General features: G+C 51.9%; 1 protein-coding gene across 2 annotated transcripts in view; it reads left to right on the top strand.

The window, feature by feature from the left end:
• The window catches only part of LOC125462639 (putative helicase MOV-10), a 123,584-nt gene that overhangs the window by 27,606 nt on the left and 70,207 nt on the right, over window positions 1-25,771 (top strand). For both annotated transcript variants that reach the window (XM_048552867.2, XM_048552866.2), the window contains exon 2: window positions 21,620-21,719. In XM_048552867.2, the coding sequence (XP_048408824.1) occupies window positions 21,620-21,719 (100 nt within the window). The remainder of the gene's footprint in view (window positions 1-21,619; window positions 21,720-25,771) is intronic.

Genomic DNA, 25,771 nt, shown 5'->3' with positions numbered 1-25,771 from the left:
TGTGTGTTTGGGGGGAATTGGGTGGAGAGGGAAGGGAGTGTGTGTGTTTGGGGGGAATTGGGTGGAGAGGGAAGGGTGTGTGTGTGTGTTTGGGGGAAATGGGTGGAGAGGGAAGGGTGTGTGTGTGTTTGGGGGAAATGGGTGGAGAGGGAAGGGTGTGTGTGTGATTGGGGGGAATGGGGTGGAGAGGGAAGGGAGTGTGTGTGTGGGTGTGTGTTTGGGGGGAATGGTGTGGAGAGGGAAGGGTGTTTGTGTGTGTGATGGGCAGGAATGGGGTGGAGGGGTAAGGGAGTGTGTTACTTTGCGGGGAATGGGGTGGAGAGAGAAGGAAGTGTGTGTGAGATTGGGGGGAATGGGGTGGAGAGGGAAGGGTGTGTGTGTGTCTGTGTGTGATTGGGGGGAATGGGGTGGAGAGGAAAGGGAGTGTCTATGTGAGATTGGGGGGAATGGGTTTTAGAGGGAAGGGAATGTGTGAGATACACGGTAATGGGGTGGAGAGGCAAGGGCGTGTGTGCGTTTGGGAGAAATGGGAAGGAGAAGGAAGTGTGTGTGTTTGGGGGGGAATGGGGTGGAGAGGGAAGGGAGTGTGTTAGATTGGGGGGAATGGGTTGGAGAGGGAAGGGAGTGTGTGTGTGTTTGGGGGGAATGGGGTTGAGAGCGAAGGGTGTTTGTGTGTTTGGGGGGAATGCGTTGGAGAGGGAAGCGTGTGTGTGGGGGAATTGAGTGGAGAGGGAAGGGTGTGTGTGTGTGTGTGTTTGCGGGGAATGGGGTGGAGAGGGAAGGGTGTGTGAGTGTGATTGGTGGGAATTGGGTGGAGAGGGAAGGGAGTCTGTGTGTGTGTGTGTTGGGGTGGAAATGGGGTGGAGAGGGAAGGGAGTGTGTGTGTGTGATTGGGGGGAGTGGGGTGGAGAGGGAAGGGAGTGTGTGTGTGATTGGGGGTAGTGGGGTGGAGAGGGAAGGGAGTGTGTGTGTGTGTGATTGGGGGGAATGGGGTGGAGAGGGAAGGGAGTATGTGTGTGTTTGTGTGTGTTTGGGGGGAATGGAGTTGAGAGGGAAGGGTGTTTGTGTGTTTGGGGGGAATGCGTTGGAGAGGGAAGAGTGTGTGTGTGTTTGGGGGAATGGAGTGGAGAGGGGGAGTGTGTGTGTGTGTTTGCGGGGAATGGGATGGAGAGGGAAGGGAGTGTGTGTGTGTGTGTGTGGGGGGGGGGGAATGGGGTGGAGAGGGAAGGGAGTGTGTGTGTGTGTGAGAGTGGGGTGAATGGGGTGGAGAGTGAAGGGAGTGTGTGCGTGTGATTGGGGGGAACGGGGTGGAGAGGGAAGGGAGTGTGTTTGTGTGTGTGTGAGATTGGGGGGAATGGGGTGGAGAGGGAAGGGAGTGTGTGTGTGTGTGAGAGATTGGGGGGAATGGGGTAGAGGGGTAAGGGTGTGTGTGTGCGTGTGATTGGGGGGGGTGGGGAGGGAAGGGAGTGTGAGAGATTGGCGGGAATGGAGTGGAGAGGGAAGGAAGTGTGTGTGTGATTGGTGGGAATGGGGTCGAGAGGGAAGGGAGTGTGTGTGATTGGGGTGAATGGGGTGGAGAGGGAAGGGAGTGTGTGTGTGTGTGTGTGTGTGTGTGTGTGTGAGAGATTGGGGGGAATGGGTTGAAGAGGGAAGGGGGTGTGTGTGTGTGTGTGTGTGTGTGTGTGTGTGTGTGTGAATGGAGGCAATGGGGTGGAGAGAGAAGGGAGTGTGTGGGTGTGTTTGCGGGGAATCGGGTGGAGAGGGAAGGGAGTGTAATAGATTGGGGGGATTGGGGTGGAGAGGGAAGGAAGTGTGTGTGAGATTGGGGGGAATGGGGAGGAGAGGGAAGGGAGTGTGTGTGCAATTGGGGGTAATGGGGTGGAGAGGGAAGGGAGTCTGTCTGCGATTGGGGGTAATGGGGTGGAGAGGGAAGGGAGTGTCAGAGATTGGGGGGAATGGGGTGGAGAGGGAAGGGAGTGTGTGTGTGTGTGAGTGGGGGGAATGGGGTGGAGAGGGAAAGCAGCATGTGCGTTTGGGGGGAATTGGGTGGAGAGGGAAGGGAGCATGTGTGTTTGGGGGGAATTGGGTGGAGAGGGAAGGGTGTGTGTGTGTGTGTGTGTGTGTTTGGGGGAATGGGGTGGAGAGGGAAGGGTGTGTGTGTGTGTGTGTGTGTGTGTGTGTGTGTGAATGGGGGCAATGGGGTGGAGAGAGAAGGGAGTGTGTGGGTGTGTTTGCGGGGAATCGGGTGGAGAGGGAAGGGAGTGTGAGAGATTGGGGGGAATGGGGTGGAGAGGGAAGGGAGTGTGAGAGATTGGGGGGAATGGGGTGGAGAGGGAAGGGAGTGAGAGAGATTGGGAGGATTGGGGTGGAGAGGGAAGGAAGTGTGTGTGAGATTGGGGGGAATGGGGTGGAGAGGGAAGGGAGTGTGTGTGTGGGTGTGTGTTTGCGGGGAATGGTGTGGAGAGGGAAGGGTGTTTGTGTGTGTGATGGGCAGGAATGGGGTGGAGGGGTAAGGGAGTGTGTTACATTGTGGGGAATGGGGTGGAGAGAGAAGGAAGTATGTGAGAGATTGGGCGGAATGGGGTGGAGAGGGGTGTGTGTGTGTGTGTTTGGTGGGAATGGTGTGGAAAGGGGGGGGTTTGTGTGTGTTTGGGGGGAATGGGGTGGAGAGGGAAGGGAGTGTGTGTGTGTGTGAGATTCGGGGAATGGGGTGGAGAGGGAAGTGAGTGTGTGTGAGATTGGGGGGAATGGGGTGGAGAGGAGGTTGTGTGTGTGTTGGTGGGAATGGGGTGGAGAGGGAAGGGTGTGTGTGTGTGTGTGTGTGTGAGAGTTTGGGGGGAATGGGGTGGAGAGGAAAGGGAGTGTGTATGTGAGATTGGGGGGAATGGGTTGAAGAGGGAAGGGAATGTGTGAGATACGCGGTAATGGGGTGGAGAGGCAAGGGCGTGTGTGTGTTTGGGGGGAATGGGAAGGAGAAGGAAGTGTGTGTGTGTGTTTGGGGGGGAATGGGGTGGAGAGGGAAGGGAGTGTGTTAGATTGGGGGGAATGGTTTGGAGAGGGAAGGGAGTGTGTGTGTGTTTGGGGGGAATGGGGTTGAGAGCGAAGGGTGTGTGTGTGTTTGGGGGAATGGAGTGGAGAGGGAAGAGTGTGTGTGTGTTTGGGGGAATGGAGTGGAGAGGGAAGAGTGTGTGTGTTTGGGGGAATGGAGTGGAGAGGGAAGAGTGTGTGTGTGTTTGGGGGAATGGAGTGGAGAGGGAAGGGAGTGAGAGTGGGGGGAATGGGGTGGAGAGGGAAGGGAGTGTGTTTGTGTGTGTGTGAGATTGGGGGGAATGGGGTGGAGAGGGAAGGGAGTGTGTTTGTGTGTGTGTGAGATTGGGGGGAATGGGGTGGAGAGGGAAGGGAGTGTGTTTGTGTGTGTGTGTGTTTGGGGGGAATGGGGTGGAGAGGGAAAGGAGCATGTGCGTTTGGGGGGAATTGGGTGAAGAGGGAAGGGTGTGTGTGTGATTGGGGGGAATGGGGTGGAGAGGGAAGGGAGTGTGTGTGTGGGTGTGTGTTTGCGGGAAATGGTGTGGAGAGGGAAGGGTGTTTGTGTGTGTGATGGGCAGGAATGGGGTGGAGGGGTAAGGGAGTGTGTTACATTGTGGGGAATGGGGTGGAGAGAGAAGGAAGTGTGTGAGAGATTGGGCGGAATGGGGTGGAGAGGGGTGTGTGTGTGTGTGTTTGGTGGGAATGGGGTGGAAAGGTGGGGTTTGTGTGTGTTTGGGGGGAATGGGGTGGAGAGGGAATGGAGTGTGTGTGTGAGATTCGGGGAATGGGGTGGAGAGGGAAGTGAGTGTGTGTGTGTGTGTGTGTGTGTGTGTTTGGGGGAATGGGGTGGAGAGGGAAGGGTGTGTGTGTGTGTGTGTGTGTGAATGGGGGCAGTGGGGTGGAGAGAGAAGGGAGTGTGTGGGTGTGTTTGCGGGGAATCGGGTGGAGAGGGAAGGGAGTGTGAGAGATTGGGGGGAATGGGGTGGAGAGGGAAGGGAGTGAGAGAGATTGGGAGGATTGGGGTGGAGAGGGAAGGAAGTGTGTGTGAGATTGGGGGGAATGGGGAGGAGAGGGAAGGGACTGTGTGTGCAATTGGGGGTAATGGGGTGGAGAGGGAACGGAGTCTGTATGCGATTGGGGGTAATGGGGTGGAGAGGGAAGGGAGTGTCAGAGATTGGGGGGAATGGGGTGGAGAGGGAAGGGAGTGTGTGTGTGAGTGGGGGGAATGGGGTGGAGAGGGAAAGGAGCATGTGCGTTTGGGGGGAATTGGGTGGAGAGGGAAGGGAGCATGTGTGTTTGGGGGGAATTGGGTGGAGAGGGAAGGGAGTGTGATTAATTGGGGGGAATGGGGTGGAGAGGGAAGGGAGTGAGAGAGATTGGGGGGATTGGGGTGGAGAGGGAAGGAAGTGTGTGTGAGATTGGGGGGAATGGGGTGGAGAGGGAAGGGAGTGTGTGTGCAATTGGGGGTAATGGGATGGAGAGGGAAGGGAGTCTGTATGCGATTGGGGGTAATGGGGTGGAGAGGGAAGGGAGTGTCAGAAATTGGGGGGAATGGGGTGGAGAGGGAAGGGAGTGTGTGTGTGTGAGAGCCAGGGGAATGGGGTGGAGAGGGAAGGGAGTGTGTGTGTGTGCGTGATTGGGGGGAATGGGGTGGAGAGGGAAGGGAGTGTGTGTGTGTGTGAGATTGGGCGGTACGGCGTGGAGAGGGAAGGGAGTGTGTGTGTGAGTGGGGGGAATGGGGTGGAGAGGGTACGGAGTGTGTGTGTTGGATGCAAGGGAGCATGTGTGTTTGGGGGGAATGGGGTGGAGAGGGAAAGGAGCATGTGCGTTTGGGGGGAATTGGGTGGAGAGGGAAGGGAGCATGTGTGTTTGGGGGGAATTGGGTGGAGAGGGAAGGGTGTGTGTGTGTATGGGGGAAATGGGTGGAGAGGGAAGGGTGTGTGTGTGTTTGGGGGAAATGGGTGGAGAGGGAAGGGTGTGTGTGTGATTGGGGGAAATGGGGTGGAGAGGGAAGGGAGTGTGTGTGTGTGTGTGATTGAGGGGAATGGGGTGGAGAGGGAAGGGAGTGTGTGTGTGAGATTGGGGGGAATGGGTTGAAGAGGGAAGGGAATGTGTGAGATACGCGGTCATGGGGTGGAGAGGCAAGGGCGTGTGTGTGTTTGGGGGGAATGGGGTGGAGAGGGAAGGGAGTGTGTGTGTGTTTGGGGAGAATGGAGTGGAGAGGGAAGGGAGTCTGTGTGTGTGTGTGTGTGTGTGTGTGTGTTGGGGTGGAAATAGGGTGGGGGGGGAAATGGGGTGGAGAAGGAAGGGAGTGTGTGTGTGTGTGTGTGGGGGGGGGTGGAATGGGGTAGAGAGGGAAGAGTGTGTTTTCGATTGGGCGGAATGGGGTAGAGAGGGAAGGGAGTGTGTGTGTGTGTGAGATTGGGGGGAATGGGGTGGAGAGGGAAGGGAGTGTGTGTGTGTGTGTGATTGAGGGGAATGGGGTGAAGAGGGAAGGGAGTGTGTGTGTGATTGAGGGGAATGGGGTGGAGAGGGAAGGGAGTGTGTGTGTGATTGAGGGGAATGGGGTGGAGAGGGAAGGGAGTGTGTGTGTGATTGAGGGGAATGGGGTGGAGAGGGAAGGGAGTGTCTGTATGTGTGAGTGGGAGGAATGGGGTGGAGAGGGAAGGGAGTGTGTGTGTGTGAGTGGGGGGAGTGGGGTGAATGGGGTGGAGAGGGAAGGGAGTGTGCGTGTGAGAGTGGGGGGAATGGGGTGGAGAGGGAAGGGAGTGTGTGTGTGATTGAGGGGAATGGGGTGGAGAGGGAAGGGAGTGTGTGTGTGTGATTGAGGGGAATGGGGTGGAGAGAGAAGGGAGTGTGTGTGTGTGTGTGTGTGTGTGTGTGTGTGTGAGATTGAGGGGAATGGGGTGGAGAGGGAAGGGAGTGTGTCTGTGTGAGATTTGGGGGAATGGGGTGGAGAGAGAAGGGAGAGTGTGTGTGTGTGTGTGTTTGGGGAGGAGAGGGAGGGTGTGTGAGTGTGATTGGTGGGAATGGGGTGCAGAGGGAAGGGAGTGTGTGTGTGTGCGATTGGGGGGAATGGGGTGGAGAGGGAAGGGAGTGTGAGAGATTGGGGGGAATGGGGTGGAGAGGGAAGGGAGTGTGTGTGTGTGTGTGTGTGTTTGGGGGAATGGGGTGGAGAGGGAAGGGGGTGTGTGTGTGTGTGTGATTGGGGGCCATGGGGTAGAGAGAGAAGGGAGTGTGTGGGTGTGTTTGCGGGGAATGGGGTGGAGAGGGAAGGGAGTGAGAGGGATTGGGGTGGAGAGGGAAGGAAGTGTGTGTGAGATTGGAGGGAATGGGGAGGAGAGGGAATGGAGTGTGTGTGCGATTGGGGGTAATGGGGTGGAGAGGGAAGTGAGTCTGTATGCGATTCGGGGTAATGGGGTGGAGAGGGAAGGGAGTCTGTATGCGATTTGGGGTAATGGGGTGGAGAGGGAAGTGAGTGTGTGTGTGTGAGAGTCAGGGGATTTGGGTGGAGAGGGAAGGGAGTGTGTGTGTGAGTGGGGGGAATGGGGTGGAGAGGGAAGGGAGCATGTGTGTTTGGGGGGGAATTGGGTGGATAGGGAAGGGAGTGTGTGTGTGGGTGTGTGTTTGCGGTGAATGGTGTGGAGAGGGAAGGGTGTTTGTGTGTGTGATGGGCAGGAATGGGGTGGAGGGGTAAGGGAGTGTGTTACATTGCGGGGAATGTGGTGGAGAGAGAAGGAAGTGTGTGTGAGATTGGGGGTAATGGGGTGGAGAGGGGTGTGTGTTTGGTGGGAATGGGTTAGAGAGGCAAGGGTTTGTGAGTGTGATTGGTGGGAATGGTGTGGAAAGGGGGGGGTTTGTGTGTGTGTGGGGGGAATGGGATGGAGAGGGAAGGGTGTGTGTGTCTGAGAGATTGGTGGGAATGGGGTGGAGAGGAAAGGAAGTGTGTATGTGAGATTGGGGGGAATGGGTTGAAGAGGGAAGGGAATGTGTGAGATACGCGGTAATGGGGTGGAGAGGCAAGGGAGTGTGTGTGTGTGTGTGTGTGTGTGTGTGTGTGAGATTCGGGGGAATGGGGTGGAGATGGTGGGGCGTAGGGTGGAGAGGGTAGGGAGTGTGAGAGATTGGGGGAATAGGGTGGGGAGGGAAGGGTGTGTGCGTGTTTTGGGGGAATGGGGTGTAGAGGGAAGGGTGTGTGTTTGTGATTGGGGGGAATGTGGTGGAGAGGGAAGCGTGTGTGTGTGTGATTCAGGGGAATGGGGTGGAGAGGGAAGGGAGTGTGTGTGTGAGTGATTGGGGGGAATGGGGTGGAGAGGGAAGGGTTTGTGTGAGAAAGATTGGGGGGAATGGGGTGGAGAGGGAAGGGTGTGTGAGAGAGAGATTGGGGGGAATGGGGTGGAGAGGGAAGGGTGTGTGTATGAGAGATTGGGGGAATGGGGTGGAGAAGGAAGGGAGTGTGTGTGTGTGTGATTGGGTGGAATGGTATGGAATGGGAAGGGTGTGTGTGTGTGTTTTGGGTAATTGGGGTGGAGACGGAAGGGTGTGTGCGTGTGTTTGGGGGGGAATCGGGTGGTGCGGGAAGGGTGTGTGTGTGTTTTTTGGGGGAAATGGGGTGGTGAGGGAAGTGTGTGTGTTTTTTGGGGGAAATCGGGTGGTGAGGGACGTGTGTGTGTGTGTGTGTGTGTGTGTGTGTGTGAGATTGGGGTGGAGAGGGAAGGGAGTGTGTGTATGTGTCATTGGGGGGATTGGGGTGGAGAGCTTACGGAGTGTGTGAGAGAGATTGGGGGGAATGGGGTGGAGAGGGAAGGGAGTGTGTGTGAGAGATTGGGGGGAATGGGGTGGAGAGGGAAGGGTGTGTGTGTGAGAGAGTTTGGGGGTAATGGGGTGGAGAGGGAAGGGAGTGTGTGTGTGTGTGTGTGTGTGTGTGTTTGGGGGGAATGGGGTGGAGAGGGAAGGGAGTGTGTATGTGTGTGTGTGTGAGATTGGGGGGAATGGGGTGGAGATGGAAGGGAGTATGTGTGTGTTTGTGTGTGTTTGGGGGGAATGGAGTTGAGAGGGAAGGGTGTTTGTGTGTATGGGGGGAATGCGTTGGAGAGGGATGAGTGTGTGTGTGTTTGGGGGAATGGAGTGGAGAGGGAAGGGAGTGTGAGTGGGGGGAATGGGGTGGAGAGGGAAGGGAGTGTGTGTGTGTGTGTGTGTGTGTGTGTGTGTTGGGGGGGGAATTGGGTGGAGAGGCAAGGGAGTGTGTGTGTGTGTGGCGGGGGGGAAATGGGTGGAGAGGGAAGGGAGTGTGTGTGTGTGGGGGGAGTGTGTGTGTGTGTGATTGGGGTCGAGAGGGAAGGGAGTGTGTGTGTGAGATTGAGGGGAATGGGGTGGAGAGGGAAGGGAGTGTGTGTGTGTGTGATTGGGGGGAATGGGGTGGAGAGGGAAGGGAGTGTGTGTGTGAGATTGAGTGGAATCGGGTGGAGAGGGAAGGGAGTGTGTGTGATTGGGGGGAATGGGGTGGAGAGGGAAGGGAGTGTGTGTGTGAGATTGAGGGGAATGGGGTGGAGAGGGAAGGGAGCGTGCGTGTGTTTGTGTGTGTTTGGGGGGAATGGCGTGGAGAGGGAAGGGAGTGTGTGCGTGTGATTGGGGGGAACGGGGTGGAGAGGGAATGGAGTGTGTTTGTGTGTGTGTGAGATTGGGGGGAATGGGTTGGAGAGGGAAGGGAGTGTGCGTGTGTGTGAGATTGGAGGGAATGGGGTGGAGGGGTAAGGGTGTGTGTGTGCGTGTGATTGGGGGGGTGTGGGGTGGGAAGGGAGTGTGAGAGATTGGCGGGAATGGAGTGGAGAGGGAAGGAAGTGTGTGTGTGATTGGGGGGAATGGGGTTGCGGGGTGGCTGTGTGTGTGTTTGGGGGGAATGGGGTGGAGAGGGAAGGGTGTGTATGTGAGTGATTGGGGGAAATGGGGTGGAGAGGGAAGGGAGTGTGTGTGTGTGAGATTGGGGGGAATGGGGTGGAGAAGGAAGGGAGTGTGTGTGTGATTGAGGGGAATGGGGTGGAGAGGGAAGGGAGTGTGTGTGTGTGTGTGATGGTGTGGAATGGGGTGGAGAGGGAAGGGAGTGTGTGTGTGTGTGATGGGGTGGAGAGGGAACGGAGTGTGTGTGTGTGTGATTGAGTGGAATGGGGTGGAGAGAGAAGGGAGTGTGTGTGTGTGTGTGTGATTGAGGGGAATGGGGTGGAGAGAGAAGGGAGTGTGCGTGTGTGTGTGTGTGATTGAGGGGAATGGGGTGGAGTGGGAAGGGAGTGTGTCTGTGTGTGTGAGTGGGGGGAATGGGGGGAATGGGGTGCAGAGGGAAGGGAGTGTATGTGTGTGAGATTGGGGGGAATGGGGTGGAGAGAGAAGGGAGTGTGTGTGTTTGGGGGGGAGAGGGAAGGGTGTGTGTGTGTGTGCGTGATTGGGGGGAATGGGGTGGAGAGGGAAGGGAGTGTGTGCGCGTGTGATTGGGGGAACGGGGTGGAGAGGGAAGGGAGTGCGTTTGTGTGTGTGTGAGATTGGGGGGAATGGGGTGGAGAGGGAAGGGAGTGTGTGTGTGTGTGAGATTGGTGGGGAATGGGGTGGAGGGGTAAGGGTGTGTGTGTGCGTGTGATTGGAGGGGATGGGGAGGGAAGGGAGTGTGAGAGATTGGCGGGAATGGAGTGGAGAGGGAAGGAAGTATGTGTGTGTGATTGGGGGGAATGGGGTTGCGCGGTGGCTGTGTGTGTGTGATTGGGGGGAATGGGGTGGAGAGGGAAGGGAGTGTGTGTGTGTGATTGGGGGGAATGGGGTGGAGAGGGAAGGGAGTGTGTGTGAGATTGAGGGGAATGGGGTGGAGAGGGAAGGGAGTGTGTGTGTGAGAGTGGGGGGAATTGGGTGGAGAGTGAAGGGAGTGTGTGTGTGGGTGTGTGTTTGGGGGGAATGGTGTGGAGAGGGAAGGGTGTTTGTGTGTGTGACGGGCAGGAATGGGGTGGAGGGGTAAGGGAGTGTGTTACTTTGCGGGGAATGGGGTGGAGAGAGAAGGAAGTGTGTGTGAGATTGGGGGGAATGAGGTGGAGAGGGGGTTGTGTGTGTGTTTGGTGGGAATGGGGTGGAGAGGCAAGGGTTTGTGAGTGTGATTGGTGGGAATGGGGTGGAAAGGGGGGTGTTTGTGTGTGTTTGGGGGGAATGGGGTGGAGAGGGAAGGGTGTGTGAGTGTGATTGGTGGGAATTGGGTGGAGAGGGAAGGAGTCTGTGTGTGTGTGTGTTGGGGTGGAAATAGGGTGGGGGGGGAAATGGGGTGGAGAAGGAAGGGAGTGTGTGTGTGTGATTGTGGGGAATGGGGTGACGAGGGAAGGGAGTATGTGTGTGTGTGTGGTGGGGGGGGAAATGGGGTTGAGAGGGAAGAGTGTGTTTTAGATTGGGCGGAATGGGGTAGAGAGGGAAGGGAGTGTGTGTGTGTGTGATTGGGGGGAATGGGGTGGAGAGGGAAGGGTGTGTTTGTGTGTGTGTGAGATTGGGGGGAATGGGGTGGAGAGGGAAGGGAATGTGTGAGATACGCGGTCATGGGGTGGAGAGGCAAGGGCGTGTGTGTGTTTGGGGGGAATGGGAAGGAGAAGGAAGTGTGTGTGTGTGTTTGGGGGGAATGGGGTGGAGAGGGAAGGGTGTGTGTGTGTGTGTGTGTGATTGAGGGGAATGGGGTGGAGAGGGAAGGGAGTATGTGTGTGAGATTGGGGGGAATGGGTTGAAGAGGGAAGGGAATGTGTGAGATACGCGGTCATGGGGTGGAGAGGCAAGGGCGTGTGTGTGTTTGGGGGGAATGGGAAGGAGAAGGAAGTGTGTGTGTGTGTTTGGGGGGAATGGGGTGGAGAGGGAAGGGAGTGTATGTGTGTTTGGGGGGAATGGAGTGGAGAGGGAAGGGAGTGTGTGTGTGTTTGTGTGTGTTTGGGGGGAATGGGGTTGAGAGCGAAGGGTGTTTGTGTGTTTGGGGGGAATGCGTTGGAGAGATAAGAGTGTGTGTGTGTTTGGGGGAATGGAGTGGAGAGGGAAGGGTGTGTGTGTGTGTGTGTTTGCGGGGAATGGGGTGGAGAGGGAAGGGTGTGTGAGTGTGATTGGTGGGAATTGGGTGGAGAGGGAAGGGAGTCTGTGTGTGTGTGTGTGTGTGTGTGTGTGTGTTGGGGTGGAAATAGGGTGGGGGTGGAAATGGGGTGGAGAAGGAAGGGAGTGTGTGTGTGTGTGGGGGGTGGGAAATGGGGTAGAGAGGGAAGAGTGTGTTTTAGATTGGGCGGAATGGGGTAGAGAGGGAAGGGAGTGTGTGTGTGTGTGAGATTGGGGGGAATGGGGTGGAGAGGGAAGGGAGTGTGTGTGTGTGTGTGTGATTGAGGGGAATGGGGTGGAGAGGGAAGGGAGTGTGTGTGTGATTGAGGGGAATGGGGTGGAGAGGGAAGGGAGTGTGTGTGTTATTGAGGGGAATGGGGTGGAGAGGGAAGGGAGTGTGTGTGTGTGATTGAGGGGAATGGGGTGGAGACGGAATGGAGTGTCTGTGTGTGTGAGTGGGGGGAATGGGGTGGAGAGGGAAGGGAGTGTGTGTGTGTGAGTGGGGGGAGTGGGGTGAATGGGGTGGAGAAGGAAGGGAGTGTGCGTGTGTGAGTGGGGGGAGTGGGGGGAATGGGGTGGAGAGGGAAGGGAGTGTGTGTGTGATTGAGGGGAATGGGGTGGAGAGGGAAGGGAGGTGTGTGTGTGTGTGTGTGTGTGTGTGTGTGTGTGTGTGTGATTGAGGGGAATGGGGTGGAGAGGGAATGGAGTGTGTGTGTGTGATTGAGGGGAATGGGGTGGAGAGGGAATGGAGTGTGTGTGTGTGTGAGTGGGGCGAATGGGGTGGAGAGGGAAGGGAGTGTGTGTGTGTGAGTTGGGGGAGTGGGGTGAATGGGGTGGAGAGGGAAGGGAGTGTGTCTGTGTGAGATTTGGGGGAATGGGGTGGAGAGAGAAGGGAGAGTGTGTGTGTGTGTTTGGGGGGCAGAGGGAGGGTGTGTGAGTGTGATTGGTGGGAATGGGGTGCAGAGGGAAGGGAGTGTGTGTGTGTGCGATTGGGGGCAATGGGGTGGAGAGGGAAGGGAGTGTGTGTGTGTGTGTGTGTTTGGGGGAATGGGGTGGAGAGGGAAGGGGGTGTGTGTGTGTGTGTGATTGGGGGCCATGGGGTAGAGAGAGAAGGGAGTGTGTGGGTGTGTTTGCGGGGAATGGGGTGGAGAGGGAAGGGAGTGAGAGGGATTGGGGTGGAGAGGGAAGGAAGTGTGTGTGAGATTGGAGGGAATGGGGAGGAGAGGGAATGGAGTGTGTGTGCGATTGGGGGTAATGGGGTGGAGAGGGAAGTGAGTCTGTATGCGATTCGGGGTAATGGGGTGGAGAGGGAAGGGAGTCTGTATGCGATTTGGGGTAATGGGGTGGAGAGGGAAGTGAGTGTGTGTGTGTGAGAGTCAGGGGATTTGGGTGGAGAGGGAAGGGAGTGTGTGTGTGAGTGGGGGGAATGGGGTGGAGAGGGAAGGGAGCATGTGTGTTTGGGGGGGAATTGGGTGGATAGGGAAGGGAGTGTCTGTGTGGGTGTGTGTTTGCGGTGAATGGTGTGGAGAGGGAAGGGTGTTTGTGTGTGTGATGGGCAGGAATGGGGTGGAGGGGTAAGGGAGTGTGTTACATTGCGGGGAATGTGGTGGAGAGAGAAGTGTGTGTGAGATTGGGGGGAATGGGGTGGAGAGGGGTGTGTGTTTGGTGGGAATGGGTTAGAGAGGCAAGGGTTTGTGAGTGTGATTGGTGGGAATGGGGTGGAAAGGGGGGGGTTTGTGTGTGTTTGGGGGGAATGGGATGGAGAGGGAAGGGTGTGTGTGTGTGAGAGATTGGTGGGAATGGGGTGGAGAGGAAAGGAAGTGTGTTTGTGAGATTGGGGGGAATGGGTTGAAGAGGGAAGGGAATGTGTGAGATACGCGGTAATGGGGTGGAGAGGCAAGGGAGTGTGTGTGTGTGTGAGAGATTCGGGGGAATGGGGTGGAGATGGTGGGGAGTAGGGTGGAGAGGGTAGGGAGTGTGAGAGATTGGGGGAATAGGGTGGGGAGGGAAGGGTGTGTGCGTGTTTGGGGGGAATGGGGTGGAGAGGGAAGGGAGTTTGCGAGTTTGGGGGCAATGTGGTGGAGAGGGAAGGGAGTGTGTGTGTGAGTGATTGTGGGGAATGGGGTGTGGAGGGAAGGGTGTGTGTTTGTGATTGGGGGGAATGTGGTGAAGAGGGAGGGGAGTGTGTGTGTGAGTGATTGTGTGTGAATGGGGTGTAGAGGGAAGGGTGTGTGTTTGTGATTGGGGGGAATGTGGTGGAGAGGGAAGCGTGTGTGTGTGTGTGATTCAGGGGAATGGGGTGGAGAGGGAAGGGAGTGTGTGTGTGAGTGATTGGGGGGAATGGGGTGGAGAGGGAAGGGTGTGTGAGAGATTGGGGGGAATGGGGTGGAGAGGGAAGGGTTTGTGTGAGAAAGATTGGGGGGAATGGGGTGGAGAGGGAAGGGTGTGTGTGAGAGAGATTGGGGGGAATGGGGTGGAGAGGGATGGGTGTGTATATGAGAGATTGGGGGAATGGGGTGGAGAAGGAAGGGAGTGTGTGTGTGTGTGATTGGGTGGAATGGTATGGAGTGGGAAGGGTGTGTGTGTGTGTTTTGGGTAATTGGGGTGGAGACGGAAGGGTGTGTGTGTGTGTGTGATTAGGGGTATGGGGTGGAGAGGGAAGTGTGTGTGTGTGTGTTTGGGGGGGAATCGGGTGGTGCGGGAAGGGTGTGTGTGTGTTTTTTGGGGGAAATGGGGTGGTGAGGGAAGTGTGTGTGCTTTTTGGGGGAAATCGGGTGGTGAGGGACGTGTGTGTGTGTGTGTGTGAGATTGGGGTGGAGAGGGAAGGGAGTGTGTGTATGTGTCATTGGGGGGATTGGGGTGGAGAACTTACGGAGTGTGTGAGAGAGATTGGGGGGAATGGGGTGGAGAGGGAAGGGTGTGTGTGTGAGAGATTGGGGGGAATGGGGTGGAGAGGGAAGGGTGTGTGTGAGAGAGTTTGGGGGGAATGGGGTGGAGAGGGAAGGGAGTGTGTGTGTGTGTGTGTTTAGTGGAAATGGGGTGGAGAGGGAAGGGTGTGTTTGTGAGAGATTGGGGGGAAGAGGGTGGTGAGGGAATGGTTTGTGTGTGTGTGATTGGGGGGAAGGGGTTGGAGAGGGAACTGTGTGTGTGTGTGTTTGTGTGTATGTTTGGGGGGAATGGGGTGGGTTGGGAAGGGAGTGTGTGTGTGTGATTGGGGGAATGGGGTGAAGAGGGAAGGGTATGTGTGTGTGTTTTTGCGGGGAATGGGGTGAAAAAGGGAAGGGAGTGTGTGTCTGTGATATTGGGGAATGGAGTGAAGAGGGAAGGGAGTGTGTGTCATAGATTGGGGGGAGTTGGGTGGAGAGGGAAGGGAGTGTGTGTGTGTCTGTGATATGGTGCAATGGGGTGGAGAGGGAAGGGAGTGTGTGTGTGTGTGTGTGTGTGTGTGAGAGAGATTGGGGACGAGAGGGAACGGAGTGTGTGTGTGAGATTGGGGTAAAGGGGTGGAGAGGGAAGGGAATGTGTGTGATTGGGTGGAATGGGGTGGAGAGGGAAGGGTGTGTGTTATTGTGTGTGAGATTGGGGGGAATGGGGTGGAGTATGATGGGACTGTGTGTGTGATTTGGGGGAATGGGGTTGAGAGCCAAGGGCGTGTGTGTGTCTGTGAGAGATTGGGGGGAATGGGGTGGAAAAGGAAGGGAGTGTGTCTGTGTGATTGGGGAAATGGGGTGAAGAGGGAAGGGAGTGTGTGTGAGAGATTGGTGGGAAGGGAGTGTGTGTGTGTGTGATTGGGGAGAATGGGGTGGAGAGGGAAGGGAGTGTGTGTGTGTGTGTGATTGGGGGGAATGGGGTGGAGAGGGAAGGGAGTGTGTGTGATTGGGGGGAATGGGGTGGAGAGGGAAGGGAGTGTGTGTGTGTGTGTGATTGGGGGGAATGGGGTGGAGAGGGAAGCGAGTGTGTGTGTGTTTGTGGGGAATGGGGTGGAGAGGGAAGGGTGTGTGCGTGTATTTGTGTCTGTGTGTTTGGGTGGAATGGGTTCGAGAGGGAAGGGGGTGTGTGTGATTGGGGGGAATGGGGTGGTGAATGGGAAGGGGGTGTGTGTGTGTGTCTGTGTCTGTGTGTTCGGGGGGACTGGGGTGGAGAGGGAAGTGAGTATGTGTGTGTGTTTGGGGAGAATGGGGTGGCGAGGGAAGGGTGTGTGTGTGTGATTGGGGGGAATGGGTTGGAGAAAGAAGGGAGTGTGTGTGTGTGTTAGCGGGATTGGGGTGGAGATGGAAGGGTGAAAGTGTGTGTGTTTGGCGGGAATGGGGTGGGGTGGAGAGGGAGTGTGTGTGTGTGTTTGCGGGGAATTGGGTGGGGTGGAGAGGGAGTCTGTGTGTGTGTGTGTGTGTTTGGGGGGAATGGGGTGGAGAGGGAAGGGAGTGTGTGTGTGTTTCTGTGTGTGTCTTTGCGGGTGCTGGGGTGGAGAGGGAAGGGAAAATGTGTGTAAGTGTGTAGAGTGTATGTGGGTGTGTTTGTGTGCGTGTAAGCGTGTAGACTGTGTTTGTGTGTGTGTTGGTGTGCGCACGCGCACGCTCAGAGAGGGAATCGACAGTGTGTGTGTGTTTTAGGGCAATTGGGGTGGGGAGGGAAGGGAGCGTGTGTGTGTGCGCACGCGTGCAGAGAGGGAATGAACTGAGTGTCTGTGTGTGTGTGCGCGCACGCGCGCACAGAGTGGGACTGGGGCGAGTGTGCGTTGGTGTGCGTGTGCCCGCGTGCAGAAGGGGATTCGGGAGAGTGTGCGTGCATGCGCGCGCATACAGACACTGCCTGGGGAGAGTGTATGTGTGCACGCGTGCGCACAGACAAGGAATGGGGAGAGTGTTGTGTGCTTGCACACAGAGAGAGAATGGGGAGTGTGTGTGTGCGCATGTTAGTGTGCGTGCTCGCACCGACATGGCCTGGGGAGAGTGTGTGCGTGCAAGCGTGCGCACAGACAAGGAATGGGGAGAGTGTTGGTGTGTGCGCGCACACACGCGCTCAGAGAGGGAATGGGCAGTGTGTGTGTGTGTGTGTGTGTGTGTGTGGGTGTGTTTTAGGGGCGTTAGCGTGGGGAGGGAAGGGAGCATGTGTGTGCACGCGTGCAGAGAGGGAATGAAATGAGTGTGTGTCTATGTGTGTGTGTGTTCACACAGACACAGCCTGGGGAGAGTGTGTGTGCGCGCGCACGCACGCATATAGAGAGGGAATGTGGAGTGTGTGTGTGTGTTTTTGGGGCGTTGGGGTGGAGAGGGAAGGGAACGTGCATGTGTGCGCACGCATTCACATTCTCACTCTCTCACCTCACAGCTCTGTGTAGAAAGGTGATCAGAGATAATGGGAACTGCAGATGCTGGAGAATCCGAGATAACAAAGTATGGGGCTGGATGAACACAGCAGGCCCAGCAGCATCTTAGGAGCACAAAAGCTGACGTTTCTGGCCTAGACTCTTCATCAGAGAGTGGTCTTCACTGATGAAGGGTCTACGTCTGAAACGTCAACTTTTGTGCTCCTAAGATGCTGCTTGGCCTGCTGTGTTCATCCAGCTTCACACTTCGTCAGCTGTGTAAAAAGGCATTGCTCTGCTAAATATGTCATGCTAAGTCTAGACTTAACATACCTATGGGTACATAGAAGATAGCAGCAGGAGGAAGCCATTCAGCTGTTTGAGCTGCTCAACCATTCTTCACGATCATGGTTGATCATCTAACTCGAGTCTCATCCTGTTTCTCCCCATAATCTTTGATCCCATTTGCCCCAAGTGCTCTATCTAGTTGCCTCTTGAACGAATTCAATGCTTTGGCATCAACTACTTCCTGTAGTAATGAATTCCACAGGCTCACCACTGTTTGGGTGAAGAAATGTCTCCTCATCTCTGTCCTAAATGGTCTAGCCCGAATCCTCAGGCTGTGACCCCTGGTTCTGGACACACCCACCATTGGGAACATCCTCCCCGCATCTACCCTGTCCAATCCTGTTAGAATTTTATCAGTCTCTGTGAGATTCCCCCTCATTTGTCTGAACTCTAGTGAAAACAATCCCAACCTCGTCAATCTCACTTCATACATCAGACCCGCCATTCCTGGAATCAGCCTGGTAAACCTTTGCTGCACCCCCTCAAAAGCAAGATCATCCTTCTTCAGAAAAGGAGACCAAAACTGCACACAATATTCCAGGTGTGGCCTCCCCAAGACCCTGTATAACAGCAACGACACATCCCTGCTCCTGTACTCGAAACCTCTCTCGACAAAGGCTAACACACCATTTGCCTTCTTTACCGACTGCTGCACCTGCATCCTTACCTTCAGTGACTGCACAAAGACACCCAGATCCCACTACACACTTCCATCTCCCAATGTACAGCCATTCAGGTAGTAATCGGTCTTCTTATTTTTGCTTCCAAAGTGAATAACCTCACATTTATCCAAATCATACTGCACCTACCGTTGATTTGCCCTCTCACCCAACCTGTCAAGATCATGCTGAACGATCCCTGTATCCTCACCACATTTCATCCTCTCACCCAACTTGGTATCATCTGCAAACTTTGAGATGTTACATTTTGTTCCCTTATTCAAATCATTAATATATATTGTGAATAGCTGGGGTCCCAGCACCAATCGCTGTGTCGCACCACTAGTCACTGCCTGCCAATTTGACAAGGACTCATTAATTCCTACTCTTTATTTCCTTTCTGCCAACCAGTTTTCTCTCCATCTCAATACACTTTCCCCCAATCCCATGCACTTTAATCTTGCACATTAATCTGTTATGTGGGATTTTGTCAAACGCTTTCTGAAAGCCCAAATATACCACATCGACCGGCTCCCCGTTGTCAACTCTACTAGTTACATCTTCATAGAATTCCAACATATTTGTCAAGCATGATTTCCCTTTCATAAATCCATGCCATTCTGTCTAATCCTACCACTGCTTTCTAAATGCTGTACCTTAAAATCCATGACACAGGATTTAAGAATTTTCTCGACTACCGATGTTCGGCTGATCAGTCTATCATTCACTCTTTTCTCTCTGCCTCCCTTTTTGAATATTAGAGTGACATTAGCCACCCTCCAATCCGTAGGTACTGTTCCAGCGTCTGTAGAATCCCAGAAGATAACCACCCATGCATCCACCATTCCTAGAGCCCCTTTCTTAAGTATCTGAGATGTAAATTATCAGGTCCTAGGAATTCATCCGCCTTCAAATCCATCAGTTATCACAGCACCATTTCTCTACTAATATTGATCCCCATCAATTCTTCCCTCTCACTAAATCTCTCATTCTCCAACATTTCTGGTATCTGATTTGCATCCTCTTTTGTGAAGACAGAGCCGAAGTATGTATTCAGTTGTTCAGCTATTTCTTTGTCCCCTATTATATATTCTCTCATTTCCATGTGTAGGGGATCTACTGTTGCATTCACCAATCTCCTTCTCTTCACATACTTACAGAAACTCTTAGGGTCAGTCTTTATGTTCCCTGCAATCCTGCTTTCATACTCTATTTTCCCTTTCCAGTCAATCCCTTGCTTTATTAAGCTTCAGCACTCTTGTCTCTGAATCAACTACCTCACGCTCCATCTTGATGAAAAATTCTATCATGCTATGATTGCCTTTCCCCACGGGGTCTCGCACAGCTAGATTGGCAATGATTCCCTTCTCATTAGACAGTACCCAGTCAAAGATGGCCCGCTCTCTATTTGGTTCCTCCACATATTGGTCAAGAAAACCACCCCATGTACACTCTAGGAATTCCTCCTCTACAGCATTGTGACTAATTTGATTTGCCCCTGTCTGTGTTCAAATTAAAATCACCCATAATCACAGATATTCCCTTTTCACATATACATCTCTAATTTTCTGTTTAACGCCATTCTTGCCATCACCACAGTAATTTGGCGGTCTATATATGACACCTACTAATGTTTTTTGCTCCTTGGTATTTCTCAACCCTACCCATACAGAATCCACATTATCAGAGCTAATAACCTTTCTCACTATTGTGTTACTTCCCTCTTTAACCAGCAATGCCGCTCCGCCACCTTTTCCTTTTTGCCTGTCCTTCCTAAATACTGGAAAACCCTGGGACAATCAGTTTCCATCCCTGGTCACCCTGCAGCCACGTCTCCATATCCCAATTATATCGTACCTGTTAACATCTATCTGTGTGATTAGTTCATCCACTTTGTTGCAGATGCTCTGCGAATGAAGGCACAAAGCCTTTGAGCTTGTCCTTTTAACAGTGTTTGTATCCTCATTTTTCTCAATAGCCCTGTTTGAATCTTGTCCTTGGTTTCGCAGCCCGTCACTTTTCTTATTCCCTTCTCTAGCTTTTGTTTTTGTCCTCGCTGCTGCCTTCTCTGACTCTTTACAAAGGTTCCCATACCCCCGGCATATTATTTTAAACCCTCCCCAGCCAACTTGAGATGCATAGAACATTACAGCACATTACAGACCCTTCGGCCCTCGATGTTGTGCCGACCTGTCATACCGATCTCAAGCCCATCTAACCTACACTATTCCATGTATGTCCATATGCTTATCTGCGAAGATGCCAACCATTTTAAACAGCTCCAATAAATCCAGACAAAAGTCTTTCCCAAACAGATGAAGGTTACGAAAACCCCAAGCATCCCACCTCTCACCACTCCAAATGTCACCTGCTCAAGCATTGGACTGCTTGGTTGCTTCAAAACCTAAAACTCGAGAGTGGAAGAAGGTCATCCTCAGATTGGAGAGATTGCCTGAGTGAATGAGACTGTGTGACTGGAATTGGATTTCACAGGCACAGCTCTATACAGACAATAGAATTCCCTTTTGTGGTTGCTTCAAAGCCCAGATGATTGGAATTGTGTCAGTCTTTTGCTCCTGACTGGTGACCATTTCAGCTTGGAAACCACTCTATGGCCTGTTTGGTATCTGAGCAGTTAATTTGGCTCAATAAAGTGCACTGGAAATGATAGACCTGCCTTGGAGATGATACCGTTTCCAGTTCCACGGGTGCATTTCTTGAGTTGTAGAGCATTGCAGCACAGAAAGAGGCCCTTCAGTCCATTGCTATTATTGCGCACCTACCTAACCCCGATTTCCAGTTTTGTCTGCAGCTATAGTGTTTCAAGTGCTTGTCTAAATACTCGTTAAATATTGTGATGGTTCCCACCTCTACCACCCTTTCAGGCAGTGATTCCCAGATGTCCAACACCATCTGGGTAAAATTGTTACTCTATTGAACCTCCTGCCCTTTAACTTAAATCTACGCCCTTGGTAAGTGACCATTCTATTTAAGGGAGAACTTTAATCCCTTATTTCAAAATCAAGCATGTGGCATTCAGCTCCCTCCATCCTCTCCCACTGTTCACTCAGACCCTGGGTGTACCACATGTCCCTGAATATCCTTGCTGGAGCCCCGATGAGGACAAGCTGGAGACACTTCAGCACAGGAGTTCAGAAGATTTTGAAGGTTGTCGATTGCAGTCTTTTACGTTTCATTCGGCCTTCTGGCATCTATTGACTTTTTGGAGAGATGAAGAGTTCTACATTTCCATGGCCCTTCGATGGGCTAGTAATGTGCTGCTGCATGGGTGGCCAGCACTGCCTATTGGTCAGCTGTCAACCTCTGGAGTAGGGGCTGTGCCTCAAGAAGATGCCTTCCCAGCCACTTAGAAAGAGGCACCCTGCTTATTATTATACTGCTGTTTGTGGGAGCAAGCTCAATGCCACTGAACTGCTATGTTTCCAATATTACAGTGACTATACTTTAATGCTGCTTAATTGGCTTGAACATGCACTGAGGTGTCCAGAGAATGTGAACAGCAGTTCAGATGCAAATAGTTTTTGTAAATATGTAGAAAATGGATATGACTCCCCACCCCCCCGACCCTCCACAAGGTCCCATGGGGAGCTGCACACCAATTTTAATCTAATGCACCCACAGGAGAGCTGATAATGCTCCTAGACTAGTAATCCAAAGTCCCATATGAATGTTCTAGGGACATGGGCCTGAAGCCCACCACAATATATGCTGAAATTTGTATTCATTAAATTTGTGGATTTCAAAAGTTAGCTTGAATGTGTCCATGTAATCACTGTCAATTGTCATAAATGCCTGTCTGGTTCATAAATATCTTGTAGGGAGGGGAATTGGCTGTGCTTACCTGGTCTGGCCTGCATGTGACTCCAGACCCAAAGCAATGTGGTTGACCCTTAACTGCCCTGAAATGACTGATCAAGCTGCTCTGTGCAGGAGCATTAGGGATAAGCAACAAATGCTGGCCCAGCAAACAATGTTCACATCCCAGGAGTGAAGGAAAGAAAAATATTTGATTCACCATTGGGTTTAAAATTGGCAGAGCGAAGGATTGGGCAAGTGAGTCATCAAGCTTTCCAATTGTCTGTGGGATTCCAGCTCAGTGAGTTTACACTGACCTCTCCTTGTCTCTCTAACAGTCTTTAATTATCTTCTGTGTTTCTTTCTGTTGCAGGAATGGTGTCATAAGTGTCAATTTTTCAAATGTACTTTATGCACTTGGTCGAACAGGAAAAGCCAGAGCGGCTGGTGACAAGGTCTACTTTAACTCTCAGGTACAGCGCTGCTAGTTTCGCGGTGTGGAGCGTGGATAACTAGCCACTGCCCAGACTGTGCAATTGGCTGTGTCTCCCATCTCCTATCCTGCCAATGATGCTTCCCCTGAATCCTGAAGAAAAGTCATTCTGTACTTGAAATGTTAATTCTTTTTCTCTCTTAACATATACTGCCAGACCTGCTGAATTTCTCCAGCAATTTCTGATTCTGTTACGTTTGTGATCAAGTCCACGTCTAAAATCATAGTTTTTGGGAAAGAAATTTGTTTTCCCACCTTCAGAGTAGCTTCTGTTTATTCTACCGTTCACAAGCTCCGGGGGGGTGGGGGGGGGAGAAAATAATCCTGGCTGGGTAGTTGGGGAGGAAAGTAATAAACATAATATGTGGAAAAGTGAGAAGCAATGGCTGTTAGGAATCATTGGATTGGATGGCAGAGTTTTCTCAGTGGTTGTTGGAGAGGATGGGTGCAGATGGGACTGTCGTGCTTGACACCCAAATGTTGGATGGAACTGCCAGAGTCAGGACAGAGTGAATGGAGGCATCAGGTGGTGAGGCATGATGAAATGTCTCGTAAAGTTCCTACCTCGTGTTGCCAGCCATGTGCCCAAGGCTGAGGTAATACGTGGTTGATGGCATGGCAAATCCCCCTCTGAATAACATCCCAACTGCACACCCACAGTGTTCCCAGCTCGACTGTCAGTATTGGTAGGTTTTGCTGAATTTTGTTTTGGTCAATTCGGAGAAAATATCTGTCATTCTGCCTCTAGAGTTGGCCCTGAGCAAAGGACTGTCTCAAACTATTTTGATGCAACTATGTGAACATCTTGGGAGGGTACAACCAACTGCAGAGATCGATGGGCTGGAGTGACGCAGAAGGCAGGCTGGGTGCACAGGTATCCTGGAATGAAGGAAATCATTAGATATTGTCCCCCTGCCCCAGTACAGGGACAGCCCCCAGATCAAAATTCTACACCTGAAGGGAGTTTAGGAGAAACTGGTTAACACCACAGTTGTTTCTCCACTCTCTCTCGAGCCTATATCAGGTTGTAAGAAAATAATTTTCATCATGTTTGTGTAGGTGGAATCCTTTGGGGGAGAAGCAAATCTGTTGTTGGAATCATTGCTACTCCCTGTTCAGTGTAACATGAAGATTTAATTGTGTCTTGGTTCACTAAATACATGAGAATGTTGTGATAAAGTCAATCAAGGGCATAGTTGTTATGCTGCAGACTGCAGTCTTTGATTTATGTTTGTAATTGCAGGTACAGAGTCTGCCCAGACAGCAAAGAGCGAAAAATAAGTTTTCAAACATAATGTGCCTTATTTCCCTCTCTGCAATACCACTTTGATTAATGATACAGCTTTTAAGATAGTGAAGAATCCCAGGCTGCTTTGAAGGTTTCTTGATAAAGTCTGATTCTGACAGGGAGCTAAATGCAGGGCTAAACGAGGTGGTTTTAAGAAGCCTCTTAAAGGACAAGACAGGGAATTCGAGAGGTTCGGGCCCACCCAGCTGAAGACATGATTATCAATGGTAGGGCTGTTAAAATCAGAGATGCTGAACAGATTGGAATCTGAGGAGTGATGGGGTCTTGGAGGAGGTTACACAGGTCATGTCAATAGGCGTTTAGTAGACCAAGCTGTGGAGTGATTTGAAAGCAAGGGCAGGACTTCTAAAATCAAGGAGATACTGGACTGCAAGCCAGTTTAGGTTGACAAAGCATAGGGGTGATGGGTGAATGCTTTTTGTCAGATAGAATACAGCAGGTTTCATGACTTGAGTCAAATGGTGTGAGCTAGCTGAAAAAGATTTGATTTCAAACCCCTGTCATTGAAATATGTATCATTTGTGTAATGTGGCACCATCAAAATGCAAAACACCATCAGTCACTGTTAAATAATCTAATTATACATATTTTTTACGTTTAATTATTTATAATAGTTAAGATTTTTGGAATATTATTCTTAAGCACAAATTTATTTAGAGCATGTTATTAAAATCTGTTCCGAGGGTATGGTGTTACTGGTAATGTTATCATTGATTACTGAGCCTTGGTTGTCCTTTGAGAAGATGGTGGTGAGCTGCCTTTTGGAGAGGTTACCGTCCACCTGATAAACATACTTCCACAATACAATTAGACAGGGATTTTATCCCAGTGAGGCGTTCAAAAGAGCATGGATGATTATTTGGATAGAAATGATGTGCAGGATTGTTGGGGGCAAAGCGAGAGATTGGCATGAGATAATAGAACTGGTGCAGGCGCAGTGGGCAGAATGGCCTCTTTTTATACCATAATAATTCTGTGAAGATTCAAGTAGATGCTATATACCCAGGTCGGAATGGACAGGAGACATGCTGGATTGCAGTTCCCAGCACCTATTGTCTTCCTGCTTCTAATGGGAGTTGTCGCAAGTTTCAAAAGCACTTTCAAACGAGCTTTGGAAACTTACATGTGGCATGTCTTGTACATGGTGCAGTGTGTGACAGTGCAGTGCTGATGGAGTGAGTACATATTTAAGATGCTGAACAAGGTGTCAGTCAAGCTTTCTGTTGTGTGGTATGGGATGGCCTGACTATACATGTCCGGGCATGTAATATTCCAACACTGGCCTCTCCCTTCTAAGGGGTAGAAACTCTGGTGATTCAGAAGGTGAGGCACTCGCCACTGAATAGTCAATGACTGACTTTCTCAAGAGGCCATGGCACTTGTGTTTTCTGGTCTTGGTCATACCCTCAGAACTGAATAATGCTGTGCAATGTTGAAGGATCTGCTTTGATTCTCTTTGACAATGGTAATTGTCTACCACTTCTGCCAAATTATGTTCATGTCATACTTATCAGTCCAAAGCTGAATGTTATGCAGCTCTTGCTGTGTACAATGCTGATAATAACATCAAGAAAGACATTCTATCCTGAAACAGTTGATTATTTCCCTGAACTGCCGGTGTGCGCCCTCTAACTTAAGTGAATGTGTGCACCATCATTTTATAATCTGCAGTCATCCCTTTTAAGGAGATGGAGAAGCTGACTCATTCATCCGCTGTTAAGTTTTCATGTTAACTTCACTAAAATAAGCAACCGCCACTTATCTTTTGGTTTCAAGGATGCCTGTCTGTTATTTAATGAAATTTTAAGGAGGTTAATAACAAGCTGTGCCTTTTGAGACTGTTCTCAGGGCCCACAGGAAGATTTAAGTCAAATGCTAGTCTTCGCCCTTTTCAGTCAAGGACACCAAAATGATAATTGAAATAGGGAGATTAATTCTTTGAGCTGTCTTTGGTTGTTCGTTCCAGTTTTTGTGTTTATGATTTCAGGCATTTTCAAATCAACCTATTCTTGGCTGAGCAAGACCTGCACAACATTCAACTTTGGACTGATGAGTGTGGCTTGAACAATATTTGGCAAAAGTGACAGATAATGACCATTGCCAAAGAGAATCTCGCCAGATCCCTCCAACATTACATAACATTATTCAGAGGAGCCATTGCACCACAGAAGCCCCTTTTAAAAAGTTGCCCTTGCCGATTCTGGCTGTGGCATTTGTGAAACTGACAGTGTTTTACAAAGCTGCTCACAGGGTAATGGTTTCAGCTGTGCCACCTTAACAAGGGTACCCTAATGGGATGCTGTGTCCACATGTAACGTGTTACAGTCCCTACATCAGCCTCTCCTCACTGACTAAATAATGCAAGAAGCGTCTATGTAAAACATGGAGAATAGCGTTCCCTGCACATCGCTATATCCTGTGTGCAGACAGACATTGACTAATTGTGTAGCAGAAAGTGTGCCCGTCTTCTCACTGAGTCACTGTTCGATTGGCTGATGAGGATATAAAGTAATAAATTATTCTCCCCATTTGAAGCTTGCTTTATCAAGATCCACACCTTTATTTTGTTGTTTTGATTAACATCAGGGTTGATTGTGATTGCTTTTAACTCGCTCGTCCAACCGACCACCCAAGCTAAGGAAAAATTGAAATGTGATACTTCACATGGAGTGTTTTGAAGTCTCTGTGCTAAAAGATTTGTTGAGTTTTGATGATTGAAACTA

The sequence above is a fragment of the Stegostoma tigrinum genome, chromosome 21 (assembly GCF_030684315.1).
Source record: "Stegostoma tigrinum isolate sSteTig4 chromosome 21, sSteTig4.hap1, whole genome shotgun sequence".
In the NCBI taxonomy this organism is placed as follows: Eukaryota; Metazoa; Chordata; class Chondrichthyes; order Orectolobiformes; family Stegostomatidae; genus Stegostoma; species Stegostoma tigrinum.
This window is presented reverse-complemented; position numbering and strand designations above follow the sequence as displayed.